This window comes from Sus scrofa, chromosome 9 (assembly GCF_000003025.6).
Source record: "Sus scrofa isolate TJ Tabasco breed Duroc chromosome 9, Sscrofa11.1, whole genome shotgun sequence".
NCBI lineage: Eukaryota > Metazoa > Chordata > Mammalia > Artiodactyla > Suidae > Sus > Sus scrofa.
The window spans coordinates 107,808,373-107,823,482 of NC_010451.4; the positions used below are offsets into that span (position 1 = coordinate 107,808,373).

Genomic DNA, 15,110 nt, shown 5'->3' on the forward strand with positions numbered 1-15,110 from the left:
TTATTTATTAATTCATCTTTTTGTCTCTTTAGGCCTGCACCCCTGGCATAAGGAGCTTTCCAGGCTAGGGGTCCAATTGGCACTGTAGCTGCCAGCCTACGCCACAGCTACAGCAATGTGGGATCTGAGCCATGTCTGTGACCTACACCACGGCTCATGGCAATACCAGATCCTTAACCCACTGAGCAAGGCCAGGGATCGAACCTGCATCCTCATAGATACTAGTCAGATTTGTTTCTGCTGAGCCACGACAGGAACTCCAGCTGCCTATGTTTTAAAGAGAGGACAGTTCCATAAAAATCTAGTTGTCTGACAGCACTTAAAAAGTGAGGGGTCTGCAAACTCAGGGCCCCATTCCTGCAGGGTCACGATCCTTACCAGTGTATAGGAGTGCCTGCTCTCAACTGCCAGCTGGACTTGGCCACATGACCTTGCTGAGCCCGATAGCTCTGCTTGTGATGCAGGTGGTCCTTCCTCTGAACTATCCAGGTGAGCTGTATAATCTTCCTTGTGTAACTTTTAAGCAATTACCATATACTTTTGAGATTTTTGCCTGTTGATAACGCATGGCCTGATATTTACACTTGTGTTCTATGTAACATAAATCTCTGTGGCTTCAACTATGCCTTAATCCAGAAGATTTTTATGGAGGAGGGGGGATATTTTTACTATAGAACTATAGTCTTTTTGGTGTCTCAGTAGTCTGTGTGCTCCTAGAAGTGTGTTAACTATACTCAACTCATCCTCATTTTGCCCAGAGCAGGTCAACAAACTTTTTCTGTAAAGGGCCAGAGGGTAAATATTTTAGGCCTGGGGGGCCCACATCCCTGTCACAACTGCTCAGCTTTATCATTGTTGAGGGACAACAGCCACAGATGATATGTAAATAATGGGTGTGGCTGTGCTTCAACAAATCTTGATTGACAAAAAATGTAGTGGGTCAGATCTCCCCTGTGGGCCATGGTTTGCTGACTCCTGGCCCAAGCAATCAACATAATCTCCAGAAATGTTTGATGCAAAGAAGAATTCAATAATATATAATAAAAATGATATTTCTTTTGAAAGAATTATCTTACTCATTATGTGATTCACAGCAATGCATGGACTTGTAAACAACAACAGGATTTGGGAACATTTAGCAAATTTCCCTAAGCATACGCTTGAAAAAAAAAATTTTTTTTTTAATGGCCATACCAGAGGCATGTGGCAGTACTCTAGGCCAGGGGTCAAATTGGAGCTGCAGCTGCAGGCCTATACCACAGACACGGCAAGCACATCTGAGCTGCCTCTGTGACCTACACCACAGCTGGCATCAATGCCAGACCCTTAACCCACTGAGCAAGGCTGGGAATCTAACCAGCATCCTCACAGATATGTTGGTTTCTTAACCCTATGATCCACAACAGGAACTCCAAATTTTTTCTTTTCTTTTCTTTCTTTCTTTCTTTTTTTTTGTCTTTTTGTCTTTTTGTCTTTTTAGGGCCGCACCCACGGCCTATAGACATTTCCAGGCTAGGGTCTAATCAGAGCTGTAGCCGCTGGCTTACGCCACAGCAACACAGTATCCGAGCTGAGTCTGCAACCTACACCACAGCTCACAGCAATGCCGGATCCTTAACCCACTGAGCGAATCCAGGGATCAAACCCGCAACTTCAGGGTTCCTAGTTGGATTCGTTTCTGCTGCTCCACGACGAGAACTCCCCCCCAAATTTTCTTTGATTAGAGACCTCCCTAATTCCAATTTTGTGTGTTTCAGCTCTGTTGGATTGGGCTTCCCAATTAATTGCCTTTTTGTTATAATCAATGGCATCTGGAAAAATCACACATAATCCTGACTAGGTATGATCCCCAGTCTAGATGTTAACTGAACAGCGATCACCTCCCTAATGCTGGCAAAGACATATTTCTAAGTTGAAGGCTGTTAAAGCCCTTTAGGAGTTAAGGTAAATCAGGAACTTGGCTATCCATTACTTATGTGCAAATCTTACCAAACAGAGGCATGATAATCCTTGACTTTTAAGAATTCCCCAGATGAGAAAACAGGATGTCTCCAAATCCTTTCTATTTTAGACATGTTCTCTCTGAGGCCTTTGAAGTCGGCCTCACAGACAGGCAAGGTCTCTCTTTTATCTCCCAGGTTAGCAGCCAGCCTAATTAACCCTTGCACTGCTTCGGAGAGGGAAGAAACGGTGTGGTCCCACTGATCAAAGCACGAGTGACATCGAAGGCAAGCAGGGAATTCCTGGCCATGACCCCGGGCAAAACGATCACATCGCGGGCCGCTGACACCCTCTTGGCAGCGGCACATGCCCGTGTCCTGGTCACAGACAGGCTTCTGGGAACCTTCCCTGTCACAGTCCCATGCTGAAAAGGGACAGAAGGAGCAGAGAATGTCAGTCACCTGGCCTGCGGCTCATGTCCAGCTCCAGAATAAAGTTCTTTCCTCTACTGAGAATCTTCCCAACTCTCATTTGAAAAGTAAACATATGAAACTAGTATAAGACTATTACATTTAGAATAGATAAGCAATGAGGTCCTATTGTACAGCACAGGGAACGATAGCCAGTCTTTTGGGATAGAACATAATGGAAGATAATATAAGAAAAAAATGCATATATATATATGTATGGCTGGGTCACTATGCTATACCACAGAAACTGGCACAACACTGTAAATAAATTCTTTTGTAATAAGAAAAATTAATATAAATGGTGGGGGGGGGCTAGGCAGTTTAGGGAGTTCCCTGGTGGTCTAGTGGTTAGGACTTCATGCTTTCACGGCTGTGGCATGGCTTTGATGCCTGGTCTGGGAACTGAGATCTCACATCAAGCTGCTACATAGCCTAAACTAGACCAAACTAAACTATAAAATAAAAATAACATAAAAGCAGTAGAACTTTCGAGGTCTGTGCAATGGCCAGTAAAAGACAATATCCTTCTTTTCCTTCAGCTCATAGTTTTTATAGGGACAATACTAGAGTGTCACTTTTACTGTGAGGGTAAGTTGTTCACATCTGGGTTCCTTACCTATTTGAGTGATGAATATGGATCTACTGGATGGCATACTTGTGACAGCTGCTAGTGCCCCCCAGGGAGATTCAGGCATGTCACAGATTTTCTAAGAAGGTCCCTGACAACACTTTTTCTTAGTAAAGCCCAAACTGGGTGTGCTGTCTTCCATTGTATATGGAAAACCATTCTGTTCTCAATAAAAAGGGTTGGGGCGGGGGGGGAATTGCTCTTTGGTATTTACCCAAAGGAATGCAAAACAAGCCCCCATAAACACCTGCACATGGATGTTCAGAGCAAATTTACTCATAATCGCCAACCTGGAAGTAACTGAGAAGCCCTTCAGCAGGTGAATGGATAAATAGACTGGGGCACATCCAGACAATGGAATATTATTCAGCACTAAAAGAAATGAGTGATAAGCCATAAAAAGACCTGGAGGAACCTTAAATGCTTACTACTCAGTGAGAGAAGCCAGTTTGAAAAGGCTACATATTGGAGTTCCTGCTGTGGGGCAACGGGATCAGTGGCATCTCTGGAGCACTAGGAGGCAGGTTCGATACCCAGCCTGGCACAGTGGGTTAAGGAACTGGTGTTGCCACAGTGGTGTAGATCTGATCCCTGGTCTGAAAACTCCATATGCCTCAGGGTGGCCAAAAAAAATGTTACAAAGGAAAGAAAAGACTACATATTGTATGATTCCAAACATAGGATATTCTGAAAAGGCAAATTATGGAGACAATAAAAAGATGAGTTATTGCCAGAGGTTTGGGGATGGGTGAGAATGAGGAGGCTGAGCACAGAGGATCTTTAGGGCCATGGAAATACTCTGAATGATATTATAATGATGGATACATGTCAGTGTACATTTGTCCAAACCCATAGAAAGGACAACAGCGAGAGTGAGCCCTGAAGTAAACTATGAGCCTTGGTGATTATGATGTGTCAAGTAGGTTCTTCAGTAGTAAGAACACGCACCACTCTTGTGGGGATGTTGATAACAAGGCAAGCCATGCGTGTGTGGGGTCTGGAAGGGTGTGGGCAATCTCTGTACCTTCCTCTCAGTTTTGCTGTGAACCTCAAACTGCTCTAAAAACAGCCTTAAATTCATTTTCTCTTAATAAAAACAAAAACAAAAACAAAAACACCCTGATGCTACATGCACGTCAAACAAGTAGGTTTTTGATTAAGCCTGAAGGTGGAGGATGGGGAGAGCTATTGAAGTGACTGCAATTCCCAAAAGGTCAGGGAATCCCTAGCCTATGTCACTGGCCTAACTGCAAGGAACAAGGATGTAAAAATGCACTGGCAGCTTCAGTGAAAATAATGCCAATTACACATAAAAACTGACTCACATATGAGGTTCCTCAAATAGATACCATCTGTCCTGCACATTCGCTTTGGTCCAGAGACCTCAGAAGGAACCCTTGGAGTTAGCCCAGTGCACTTCCCTAGCTGGAGGCCAAGGGCCTTCCCCACCTTACTCCCTGCTTTTCCCCAGGAGCACTGGGTGGGTTGGGGGTCGGGGGGTTGTGTGGCCTGAGCTGACCATTGGCAACGTTTTCTCTGCAAAAGATGAAAGCATTTTATAAAATAGACTATTGAAATACTAGAGGAAGATAGGGATGGAGGCTCCCTAAGACAGATTTTCCAAGAGCCCAAATTCCTCATTTTTAAAGTAGCAATTCCACTTGGAAAATTAAGTATCTGAATGGGACAGAAAAAAAAGGCATTTTTTTTATTTTAAAGCCATAAGAGCACATTTACAAAAGAATGGAGAGGAGGGAAGAGTTGCCATGTGTGGTTACATAGAGGTGACCACAATGGTAAGCCTATCACATCTACTTCTTTGGAGTGACTGCTTTTGGAAGCTGATTTTTAAACAGAGGTTTAAAAATCCCTCCTAGAACTAACCCAGATTCCAAATCTGCACTGACCAATATGGTGGCTACTAACGACAGGTAGCTATTTAAATTTAAAGGGATGAAATAAAATAAGCAATTCTTTCCCTCATCTGTGCTCAACAGCTACCCTCAGCTAGCGGCCCCTGCCCTGGATGGCACAAATGCAGAATGTTTCCAACTCTGCAGAAAGTCATATTGAATAGCCATGCTCTAAATCCTATAACTAGTGCCAAGACAAGGGATGAAAGACCCTAGAACACAAACTCCATGAGGTTGGGGGCTTGCTTCATTTTTTTACTTCCTAGAGTATCCAATAGACACTCTATGAATATTTTTAACAAAATGAATCAGTGAATGTGCGACCAGCCCAGAGTTATGAAAGCTATGTGGGACAAACATCCCCTCTGCTGGCTTCCTATGATTCATCTCCCAGCCTGTACCTTAATCCAGAGTAGCTGTTTTTATCACCATCGTTTCCAAATAACATAAAATTGGCTACAAGTGATGATCTCAGAGGTCTGTTCTTTTTTAATGACTTTGAAGCATTTTAGCATAGGCTAGCATTTAATATAATGAAGTTTTAATACAGGAAGAAAAAATCTTTTTCTAGGGCTAAAATATTATTTTTAAAACTAGGATGAACATTTGCAAATTTTCTATCAAATAAAGGAATTTCAAATTCGGCTGGTTCACAGCAAGCCTATGGTAGGACCAGGTTGACTGTACTCACGTTTTTAGAATTACCAGTACTTACGAATGCATCGCCCCAGGGGATCACCATAATAATTTTCCTCACACTCACTGCAGCGTTTCCCACCGTAGCCTAATCTACACGGACACTGGCCTGTAAGCTGTGAGAACAGTCATGGGTGAGAAATTGACAAGCTTTATGATCTAAAAAAATAATGCATTTGAACACAAAACAGTTTTTCCTCCAGTGATTTAGAACATACAGCTGTGCAAAGGCAGAGGCAGGATGATTCCCACGGCCAGCAACCCCCCCCCCCCCACATTACGAAGGATGTGTTTTGGCTGAAGGCTCTTGAATATACCACCTGCTTCCAGCTGTTCAGGGACAGGTGGCCCTAAACTGGGAACCATACACAGATGTAAATGAAACAAAACAAATCATGGGAATGGGAAATGGGCCACATTCTTCTCCTCTACTGTTCTGGGAGTTCTCCCATAACAGACCAAAGACCTGGACATAATGTTCATCAATTAATTTGGCAAGTAATGTTTCCATTATGGAATGTAACCTGGAGTTTCTCCAAACATCTTTTTTTGTAATTGAAGCTTAGTCAGTTAATGACAATTATTTAACTGTGTTTTGGGGAGAGGGCTGAACTTTCTTCCCTGGATTCTTAACTAGCTTTTCTGAAAACCAAGGAGGTTGGAAGATTAACGGATGAAAAAATTAAGAGCAAATCACTATTGTTATGGTCCTAGATTATACCTGACCAAATCTGTTTACTCAACAACAATTCCTAAGCAGCCAGATTCATAAAGTGACTGGATCTACCAAGCTTCTACCAATCTTTGGAGCAATCACTAGCTTCTGCTCAATTATAAGGAGTTAAGGGAGCTTGGTACCCCTGAAAACTTCATGTTTCCATATTGTCTTTGCCCACTAGGCAATGCTTTCTTATGTTGATGCAGAATCTGCTCCTTGTAACTTGTTCCCATTGTTCTAAGACCAGTCTTAAGGAAATTGCTCAAAACAGGCCACCTCTGAGAGTTCCTGTCATGGCTCAGCGGTAACAAACCTGACTAGTATACATGAGGACTCAGGTTCGATCTCTGGCCTCCCTCAGTGGGTTAAGGATCCAGCGTTGCTATGAGCTGTGGTGTAGGTCACAGATATGGCTCGGATCCCACATTGCTGTGGCTGTGGTGTAGACCAGCAATATAGCTCGATTTGACCCCTAGCCTGGGAACTTCCATATGCTATGGGTGCAGTCCTAAAAAGACAAACAAACAAAAAACAGGCAGTCTCTCTCTTCCTTCTTACAGGCTATCTCCCAGCTAGAGGTGGCAATTCTCAACGTGCATATGCTTCTGTTCTTTAGGCCAACCACCCCCTAAAACTTCATTGCCAAATAGCTTTGCTCTACCCACTATCCTGGCATGTTTTCCTTTGGACACACACTAGTTTGTCAAGATCGTGTTTAAAATGTGGTACTCAGAAATGACAACAATGCTCCTGGAGCCATCTGGCCAGGACAGAGGACAATGGGACAATGACCACCCTGAAGTTGGCACGGCAATCCCACTATTCCAGCCTGAATGGGTATCCCCTTTTGGCAGCCCAGTCACACCACTGGCTCACTTGAAACATAGTGAAAATCCCCCAACTGTTTTTCACACGAGCTGGTGCCAAGTTATTACTCCCACCCTGTATTTATGCAATGGATTTTAAAAACCCAAATGCAAAACTTGACTTTTATCCCATTAACATTCATCTTCTTGTTTCCAGCCAACAAGTCAGCCTATTAGAATATCTTGTCTCTTCTTTCATCTTTTTTTTTTTTTTTTTGGTCTTTGTGCCATTTCTAGGACCGCTCCCCTGGCATATGGAGGTTCCCAGGCTAGGGGTCGAATTGGAGCTGTAGATCCCGGCCTACACCAGAGCCACAGCCACTCGGGATCCGAGCTGCATTTGGGGCCTACACCACAGCTCATGGCAATGCCAGATCCTTAACCCACTGAGTAAGGCCAGGGATTGAACCTGCAACCTCATGGTTCCTAGTCGGATTCATTAACCATTGAGCCATGATGGGAACTCCTCTTCTTTCATCTTGATCACATTAATTTATAACTCTATAATATCTGCAAGTTTGATAAGTGTTTTCTCCAACTCCATCTAAACTCTTGATGAAAATACTGGATGGCACACTTGGATCTGTCAGAAGGCACTAGGGACCACCTTTTGGTTGGCATAGAGTCATTTACGAGTAGTCATTTAAATAGCTGGAAATCCAAATGTCTCTTCCATACTTCAATGAAAGTGCTCCCTGATCATAAAGAGTAAACTTCCCTATGAAATCCCCTACGGACCAAACAACCACAAACACCCTTATCACAAGAAGGTCTTTGGTTAAACCTTCTTTAGCATCTGACTCTCAGCTTGGTAAGCTTCCCTTAGCCTCCATGACGGCCTTTGTCGAGGTCTTTGGTTAAACCTTCTTTAGCATCTGACTCTCAGCTTGGTAAGCTTCCCTTAGCCTCCATGATGGCCTTTGTCAAGGTCTTTGGTTAAACCTTCTTTAGCATCTGACTCTCAGCTCGGTAAGCTTCCCTTAGCCTCCATGACGGCCTTTGTCAAGGTCTTTGGTTAAACCTTCTTTAGCATCTGACTCTCAGCTCGGTAAGCTTCCCTTAGCCTCCATGACGGCCTTTGTCAAGGTCTTTGGTTAAACCTTCTTTAGCATCTGACTCTCAGCTCGGTAAGCTTCCCTTAGCCTCCATGATGGCCTTTGTCAAGGTCTTTGGTTAAACCTTCTTTAGCATCTGGCTCTCAGCTTGGTAAGCTTCCCTTAGCCTCCATGATGGCCATCTGTGGCCTTTGTCAAGTGCTGCTATAAATATGCTTCCCAAAAGGTCTAAGAAGCATGCAATATGGTGATGTCACAAGCAGCAGAAGTTCCTCACAAAACAGGAAGCCAAGCGGTTATGTAGGGATCTGCCAGGGTGTTTTGTTGGTGGTGGCTGCAGGTGTGAGGAGGAGAGAGGAGCACACAAAATAGGCACCGTCCTCTAGTGGCCAGATCTTGCTTTCTAACATTCTCCTTAAAGAAATGGCTGATTCTAGGACAGGGGAAGGACATACACAAGATGAGCTTAGAGCATCTTTTAAGGCAAAAAGTAAGAAATAACTTTAAAATAACTGAACTCAACAGCATTAGGGTATATCCAAGGCACAGAGAAGCCAACGGAAAGAGCTCCCAATGACTAAAGCAGGAACTCGAATAACACAATTGAGGAGTATTGAATTATAACTCAAAGTATCGCATAAATATCCTTGAGTCCACTGATATAACAAGTGATTGAATAAGTGAAGAAATGGGGGACAGCAGACAGAACTGCAGTGCAGAAGAATTCCAAGTAATTTATGGAGATACTCTGTCCTCAGAGAGAGAAAGCACAACTCTCCCTGCAGAGTGACTTCCCTTCAAGGGGTACAGACTGGACAGCTGGAAGAGGAGGAGTCACTTTGTCGGAGAGCAAATTGACAAACACTTCAGTCAGGTGATCAAGATCCAGGTCAGCAGGGCTAAGTCTTGGAAAGTGTGTGTACCTATCATATGATACAATGGGAACAGCATTTTACCTTACTGACGATCTTCTTCTTAAAACCCACAATCCGGAGTTCCCGTCATGGCTCCGTGGTTAACAAATCTGACTAGGAACCACAAGGTTGCGGGTTCGATCCCTGGCCTTGCTCAGTGGGTTAAGGATCCGGCATTGCCATGAGTTGTGGTGTAGGCCGCAAATGCGGCTCAGATCCCGCATGGCTGTGGCTGTGGTGTAGGCTGGTGGCTACAGCTCCGATTAGACCCCTAGCCGGGGAACCTCCACATGCTGTGGGTGCGGCGCTAAAAAGACAAAAACAAAACCAAAAAACCCAAAAACCCACAGTCCAAGTCTTATCATGAGAAAAACATCAGATAAATTTGAACTGAGGGACATTTTAGAAAATCCTCCTCCAAACTGCGAAGGTCATCAAAAATAAGGAAAGCCTAAGAAGCAGTCACAACCAAGAGGAACCTAAGGAGACATGGTGACTAAACATAAAGTGGCATTCCAGATGAGATCTTGGAATAGAAAAAGGACTCCAGGTTAAAAAAAAAAGAGATAAAGGAAAAAAGTAAAAAAAAAGATAAATATGAATAGATTATGGGCATTATGATAACCAATTCTGACTTATGATAGATTTCTTGGGGCTTTCCTATGTTTATATGTATGTAACAGTGAAAGAGAAGTGTGTCTGTGTTTCACTGTGTGAATTCTGATTTTCTTAGTCAATAAGAGGTCTGGAGAAAAGCGAAGGAGGCAAAGCTTAATTTAAGACCCTTATACTCTCTTTTTTTGTCCAGTTTAGGGCCAAACCTGCAGCATATGGAAGTTACCAGGCTAGGGGTTGAATCAGAGCAATAGCTGCCAGCCTACACCACAGCCCTAGCAATGCAGATCCAAGCCACATTTGCGACCTATACCACAGCTCACGGCAACAAATCCTTAACCCACTGAGAGAGGCCAGGGGTTGAACCCACATCCTCATGGATGCTTGTTGGGTTTGTTACCACTGAACCACAACAAGAACTCCCCTTGTGCTATTTTTGGGGTGCATTTCATTCCTTGATCAATGCACACTCTATGCCTATCTATGGCAAATCCTGTCTAAAAACACTAAATAACAGCAGCATGTACAGAAAGCATTCTTTATATATTTAGAAAACACATCTCCCCATCTCACTCTGACACTATAGGAAGTTGAAAGCCACTTGCCTGGTCGCAGTGGCTACTGCGTGATGTCCGGGGGTCACAATCGCACAGCTGACATCCTTTGCTGGGAACCAGATTCCAGTATCCATCAGCACAATCGTCAAAGGCCTGGCCTGTGACGTTGGGCAGACAAGGGCACATGCCAGTGTCAGGGTCGCAGAGGCAAGCTTCCCGATCAGGGGCGACACTGCGTGGGACTCACGCCAGCAGGATGACAGGAGCACCCTGGAATCACAGAGCCTTGGAGGTGCCTTCGTTATAAAATTAGCAGGCACCGATCCTGAAAACCGCTTTCTAGACTTGGAGGTACCATTTTTTTAAAAGGCTCAAGGAAGAAACATCTCACAGTAGAACAGAATTTATCAAAGAATCTAAATAGGTTGAACCCATGGAACTGTTTTTGATCTCCCCAAACTGCAGTGTCCTATGGTTCTGACTGTTGCCATGTTCCAAGAGTTCATGAGGAGGATGAATGAAAGTCTCACTTTCTCCTCATGCCATTCACCAAAGTTCCAAAGACAGACTGTTTACTACATTGACTTGAGTGAATTAAAGTCATTAAAATGTCTTCCCCAAACAAGCAGTTTATTTATCCACTTTCTTCACCCCGGAATTCAGACTTTTACAGCGAGTCCCTTATGTATTCATTCAAGTCACTTGATGAGCTGGTTACAATGCAGATTTCTGGGTCTCACTTCCATAGATTCAGGTCAGTTGGTCTGAGGAAGAGCCCAGGAATCTGCATAGTGATATCCCACCCCCATCCCTGGGTGATTCTGACCCAGGGTCTGGTGGTCAACACTCTGATAAACAACACCCTGAGGCCGCTAGGGCACCTGTGGGAGGCAACAGTCACAAAAGGCACACTAGTAACACCAGTGAGTACAATGAAGCTGCAGGTGCAATGCACCCATTTTTGCAGCTGAGGTCAGTACATCAGCCCATCCCTGAGGGCACTGACACTATGGACCTAACTGAAATGAGTCCTGGAGTTGCCGCCACAGTTATGAGCTGCCATATAGCTGCCCTATTCCGCCCCCGCACCCCATCCCGAAGCTTGGCAGACTTACTCCTACAGGTCTGATTGAGAGCCAATCCAAAGTAACCTGGTTTGCAGAGCTGGCAGCTGGGCCCTTGTGTGTTGTGCAGACATTTAAGGCACTCCCCTGTGACTGGGCTGCAGGACTCTGGATCAGTTACATCAATGTTGTTGTTGCAGGCGCACGGCCGGCAGGGTGCTCCAGAAATTCTTGGATTTCCATAGAAACCAGCAGAGCATTCTCCACACTGCACACCTGAAAGAAGGTGACGTGTGTATGGGGATGTGTGCATATGCGCGCATGCGCTAGGGGAGGCCACAGGAAGTGATGTAAACAGAGGATAACTGGGCTTCTCTGGGCATAATGGGAGGTCACACATTTGGGATGGATAAGGAAAAAGTGTTCTAAATTAAAACAAAACATTCATTTTCATTTATCATCCATTCAGGGAATAAAAAGATGATTTGGATTTTAAAAGTCTATGGTGAAGAATGGACTCTAGTCTTTCTTAAAAAAACTACAGAGTTATGGGTGCAGGATTCCTGGGTGCTTATATAACCAGGACCACCCAAGTATGCCTCCAGATCCAAAGCTAACCTCAGTCCCCTAATCTTCCTGGAGCTCCCCCACCCTCACCCAGTCCTAGAGGTGAAAGAGCAGCAGCCGAAGATAATGTGCCTGGAAGTGAAGAGGGGTGAGCAGTTGTCTCAATGTGTGAGACCTTGGTGTTTATTAAGCACCATCCCGCCTTTCCTACACTCCTTACTCCTCCAACACAAGGCAACTGCCTTTGCTTACCTCAAATGATGGGTCCACCCTCCATGTTTTGGTTCATACTTTTTTTTTTTTCCTCTTTAGAGCTGTACCCTAGGCATATAGAGGTTCCCAGGCTAGGGGTTGAATCGGAGCTACAGCTGCTGGCCTACACCACAGCCACAGCAACGCAGGATCTGAGCCACATCTGTGACCTACACCACAACTCACGGCAATGCCAGATCCTTAACCCACTGAGCAAGGCCAGGGATGGAATGTGCAACCTCATGGTTCCTAGTCGGATTCATTCCCGCTGTGTTCCGAGTTGGATTCATTTCTGCTGTACCACAATGGGAACTCTGGTTCATACCATTTCTAAATGGAATGAACCAAACCATGCTCTCAGTTCTTGAGATCTGACAAACCAAGCCAGAGTGAACGTGGAGAAAAGGCTCTAAGAATTAACTAGAGACATGTGTAACCTTACAGGTAACAAAAAAGAGTAAAAAAGGCCATGTAATTTATCATGATGGTAATTATCACTGAAGAAAATAGTAATGCCAAATTTTCTAGGATGATTAAATCAGGAAGATGTCACATTTTTTTTCCTGGTTTGCATTACATATTTACACTCATGCTTAAACTATTCAAAATAAAGTTTGATTGAGTCAGACATAAATATTGAATTAATTTATGCAGTGTCTGTACAATGCTCAAAATGGTGCTTTAAGAACATCTGAAAAAATTAGTTATATCCATGAAATATCAGTAAAATGATTATTTGAAATTACATAAAGGAAGCTTTTGACTGATTTTTTCACTTTTAAATTATTCATGCTATATATATAAATACATACACACATATAACTTAACCACATATATATCTTAATTAACATCATGCTTTTATTTTAAATAAATTAATTTGGGAGTTCCTGTCATAAGGGGCTCAGTGGAAACAAACCTGACTAGCATCCATAAGGATGCACGTTTGATCCCTGGCCTCGCTCATTGGGTTAAGGATCCGGTGTTGCCATGAACTGTGGCTTAGGTCTCAGACATGGCTCAGATCCTGAATTGCTGTGGCTGTGGTGTAGGCCAGCAGCTACAGCTCTGATTCAACTCCTAGCCTGGGAACCTCCATATGCCATGAGTGCAGCCCTAAAAAGACAAAAAATAAAAGAAATTAATTTGACTTGAAGTCATTTGATTGGTTTTCCAGAGCATTAGTTTAAAACAATCTTAGGGAGGGAGTGGGATGGACAGGGAGTTTGGGGTTGGTAGATGCAAACTACTACGTTTAGAATGGATAAGCAGTGAGGCCCTACATGCACAGGGAACTATATCCAGTCTCTTGGAATAGACCATGACAGAAGATAATATGAAAAAAAGAATGTACATATATATATGACTGGGTCACTTTGCTGTACATTAGAAATTGGCACAACATTGCAAATCAACTATACTTATAATAAAAAATAAATTAAAAAATTGGGAGTTCCCGTCATGGCGCAGTGGTTAATGAATCCGACTAGGAACCATGAGGTTGCAGGTTCGATCCCTGGTCTTGCTCAGTGGGTTAAGGATCCGGCGTTGCTGTGAGCTGTGGTGTAGGTCGCAGACGCGGCTTGGATCCCTCGTTGCTGTGGCTCTGGTGTAGGCCAGTGGCTACAGCTCTGATTGGACCCCTAGCCTGGGAATCTCCATATGCCATGAGAGTGGCCCTAAAAAGACAAAAAAATAAAAAATAAAAAATAAATAATTGTAGTTCAGTGGAATGCCTTTTAAATTATCATTGGCTTTTGAATCATTCAAATTCTTTGTTCAGTAAAACAGCAATTTGCTAAATCATGTCTTATTACTATGAGCTTATAACCTGCACCACTCATTTCTCCAAGGCAGATAAATTATGAACATGTGATCATTTTTTAGACAGCCACGTGGGGCAGAAGAAAAAACCATCACGAACTATACTGCATACCTGTATAACCTAGAAGACAACTGCAGATTACATCTGAGCTCCAAGGATTCTGATAACAGGAATGGGCAAAATACTGATTGCTTGAAGGAATGTCTGGACACAGGCAAGGACGGCAGGACAGGCCTGAAAGAAGGATTTCCATAGTAACCATCGATGCATCTGTCAAGGCAGTTTCTTTTTATTAAGACATTCCTAGGAAAAGCTCACGCTAGCCGGTGGATATGCTCTGCTTTAAGATAGTGTAACTCTCAACGCTCAGTATTTTAGAAGATGCTCATTGGCTCTGTAAAAGGTTTTTTTGCTTCATACTGAAAGTTTCACAGCTTAGTCATTAAACTCAATATAATAACAGTTAATTTACATACCACATTTTAGGAATATAAAAAGCAAGGTTCCAGGCAAATGCTTGTTATTGATTTAATTAGATAATACTTGGCTAAGATTTTGAAGGATGACAAAATGATGCTTTATCCTCCCCACCCACAGCCGTCATCCTGCACTTAAATACTGCTGATTTTCTGCTCAATAGCCCTTCAGAGAATCCTGTGCAATCAGAACAAATGAACAATAAATGAAAGAGCATATGAACGCCATACCTTTCACAGTTTCTCCCAGTTGTAAAACCTCCACAATTGAAGCATGACCCGGTCTGTGGATCACAAAGTTCTGGGAACCCATTACAAAGGCAGGGGCGGCAGGTGGGAAACCCAAAATAGCCCGCCAGGCACCGATCGCAACGGCGGCCAGCTACTTCTCCATGGCAGGGGCACTGACCTGTTATTTGGTCGCACACAGTACTCTTTGAGCCTTGAGGGTGGCAGTGACGTGCTGGGGAAAGCAAAGAGAAGCCTGTTGGGGTAGACCAGGTGTGCTGGTGAAAGAGGTATGGTTCTGATTTCACAATCTCTAATTTATTGTATC

At 43.6% G+C, this 15,110-nt stretch overlaps 1 protein-coding gene across 1 annotated transcript in view; it reads right to left on the minus strand.

Annotated features, from left to right (window-relative positions):
- Positions 1 to 15,110, minus strand: part of LAMB4 (laminin subunit beta 4) — a gene marked incomplete at its 5' end in the record, with an annotated part of 121,884 nt that overhangs the window by 30,531 nt on the left and 76,243 nt on the right. The window contains 8 exon segments of the mRNA XM_021063522.1: positions 1,990 to 2,365; positions 5,668 to 5,764; positions 10,422 to 10,586; positions 10,588 to 10,643; positions 11,489 to 11,713; positions 14,190 to 14,316; positions 14,318 to 14,348; positions 14,786 to 15,017. Coding sequence (XP_020919181.1) covers positions 1,990 to 2,365; positions 5,668 to 5,764; positions 10,422 to 10,586; positions 10,588 to 10,643; positions 11,489 to 11,713; positions 14,190 to 14,316; positions 14,318 to 14,348; positions 14,786 to 15,017 — 1,309 coding nt within the window.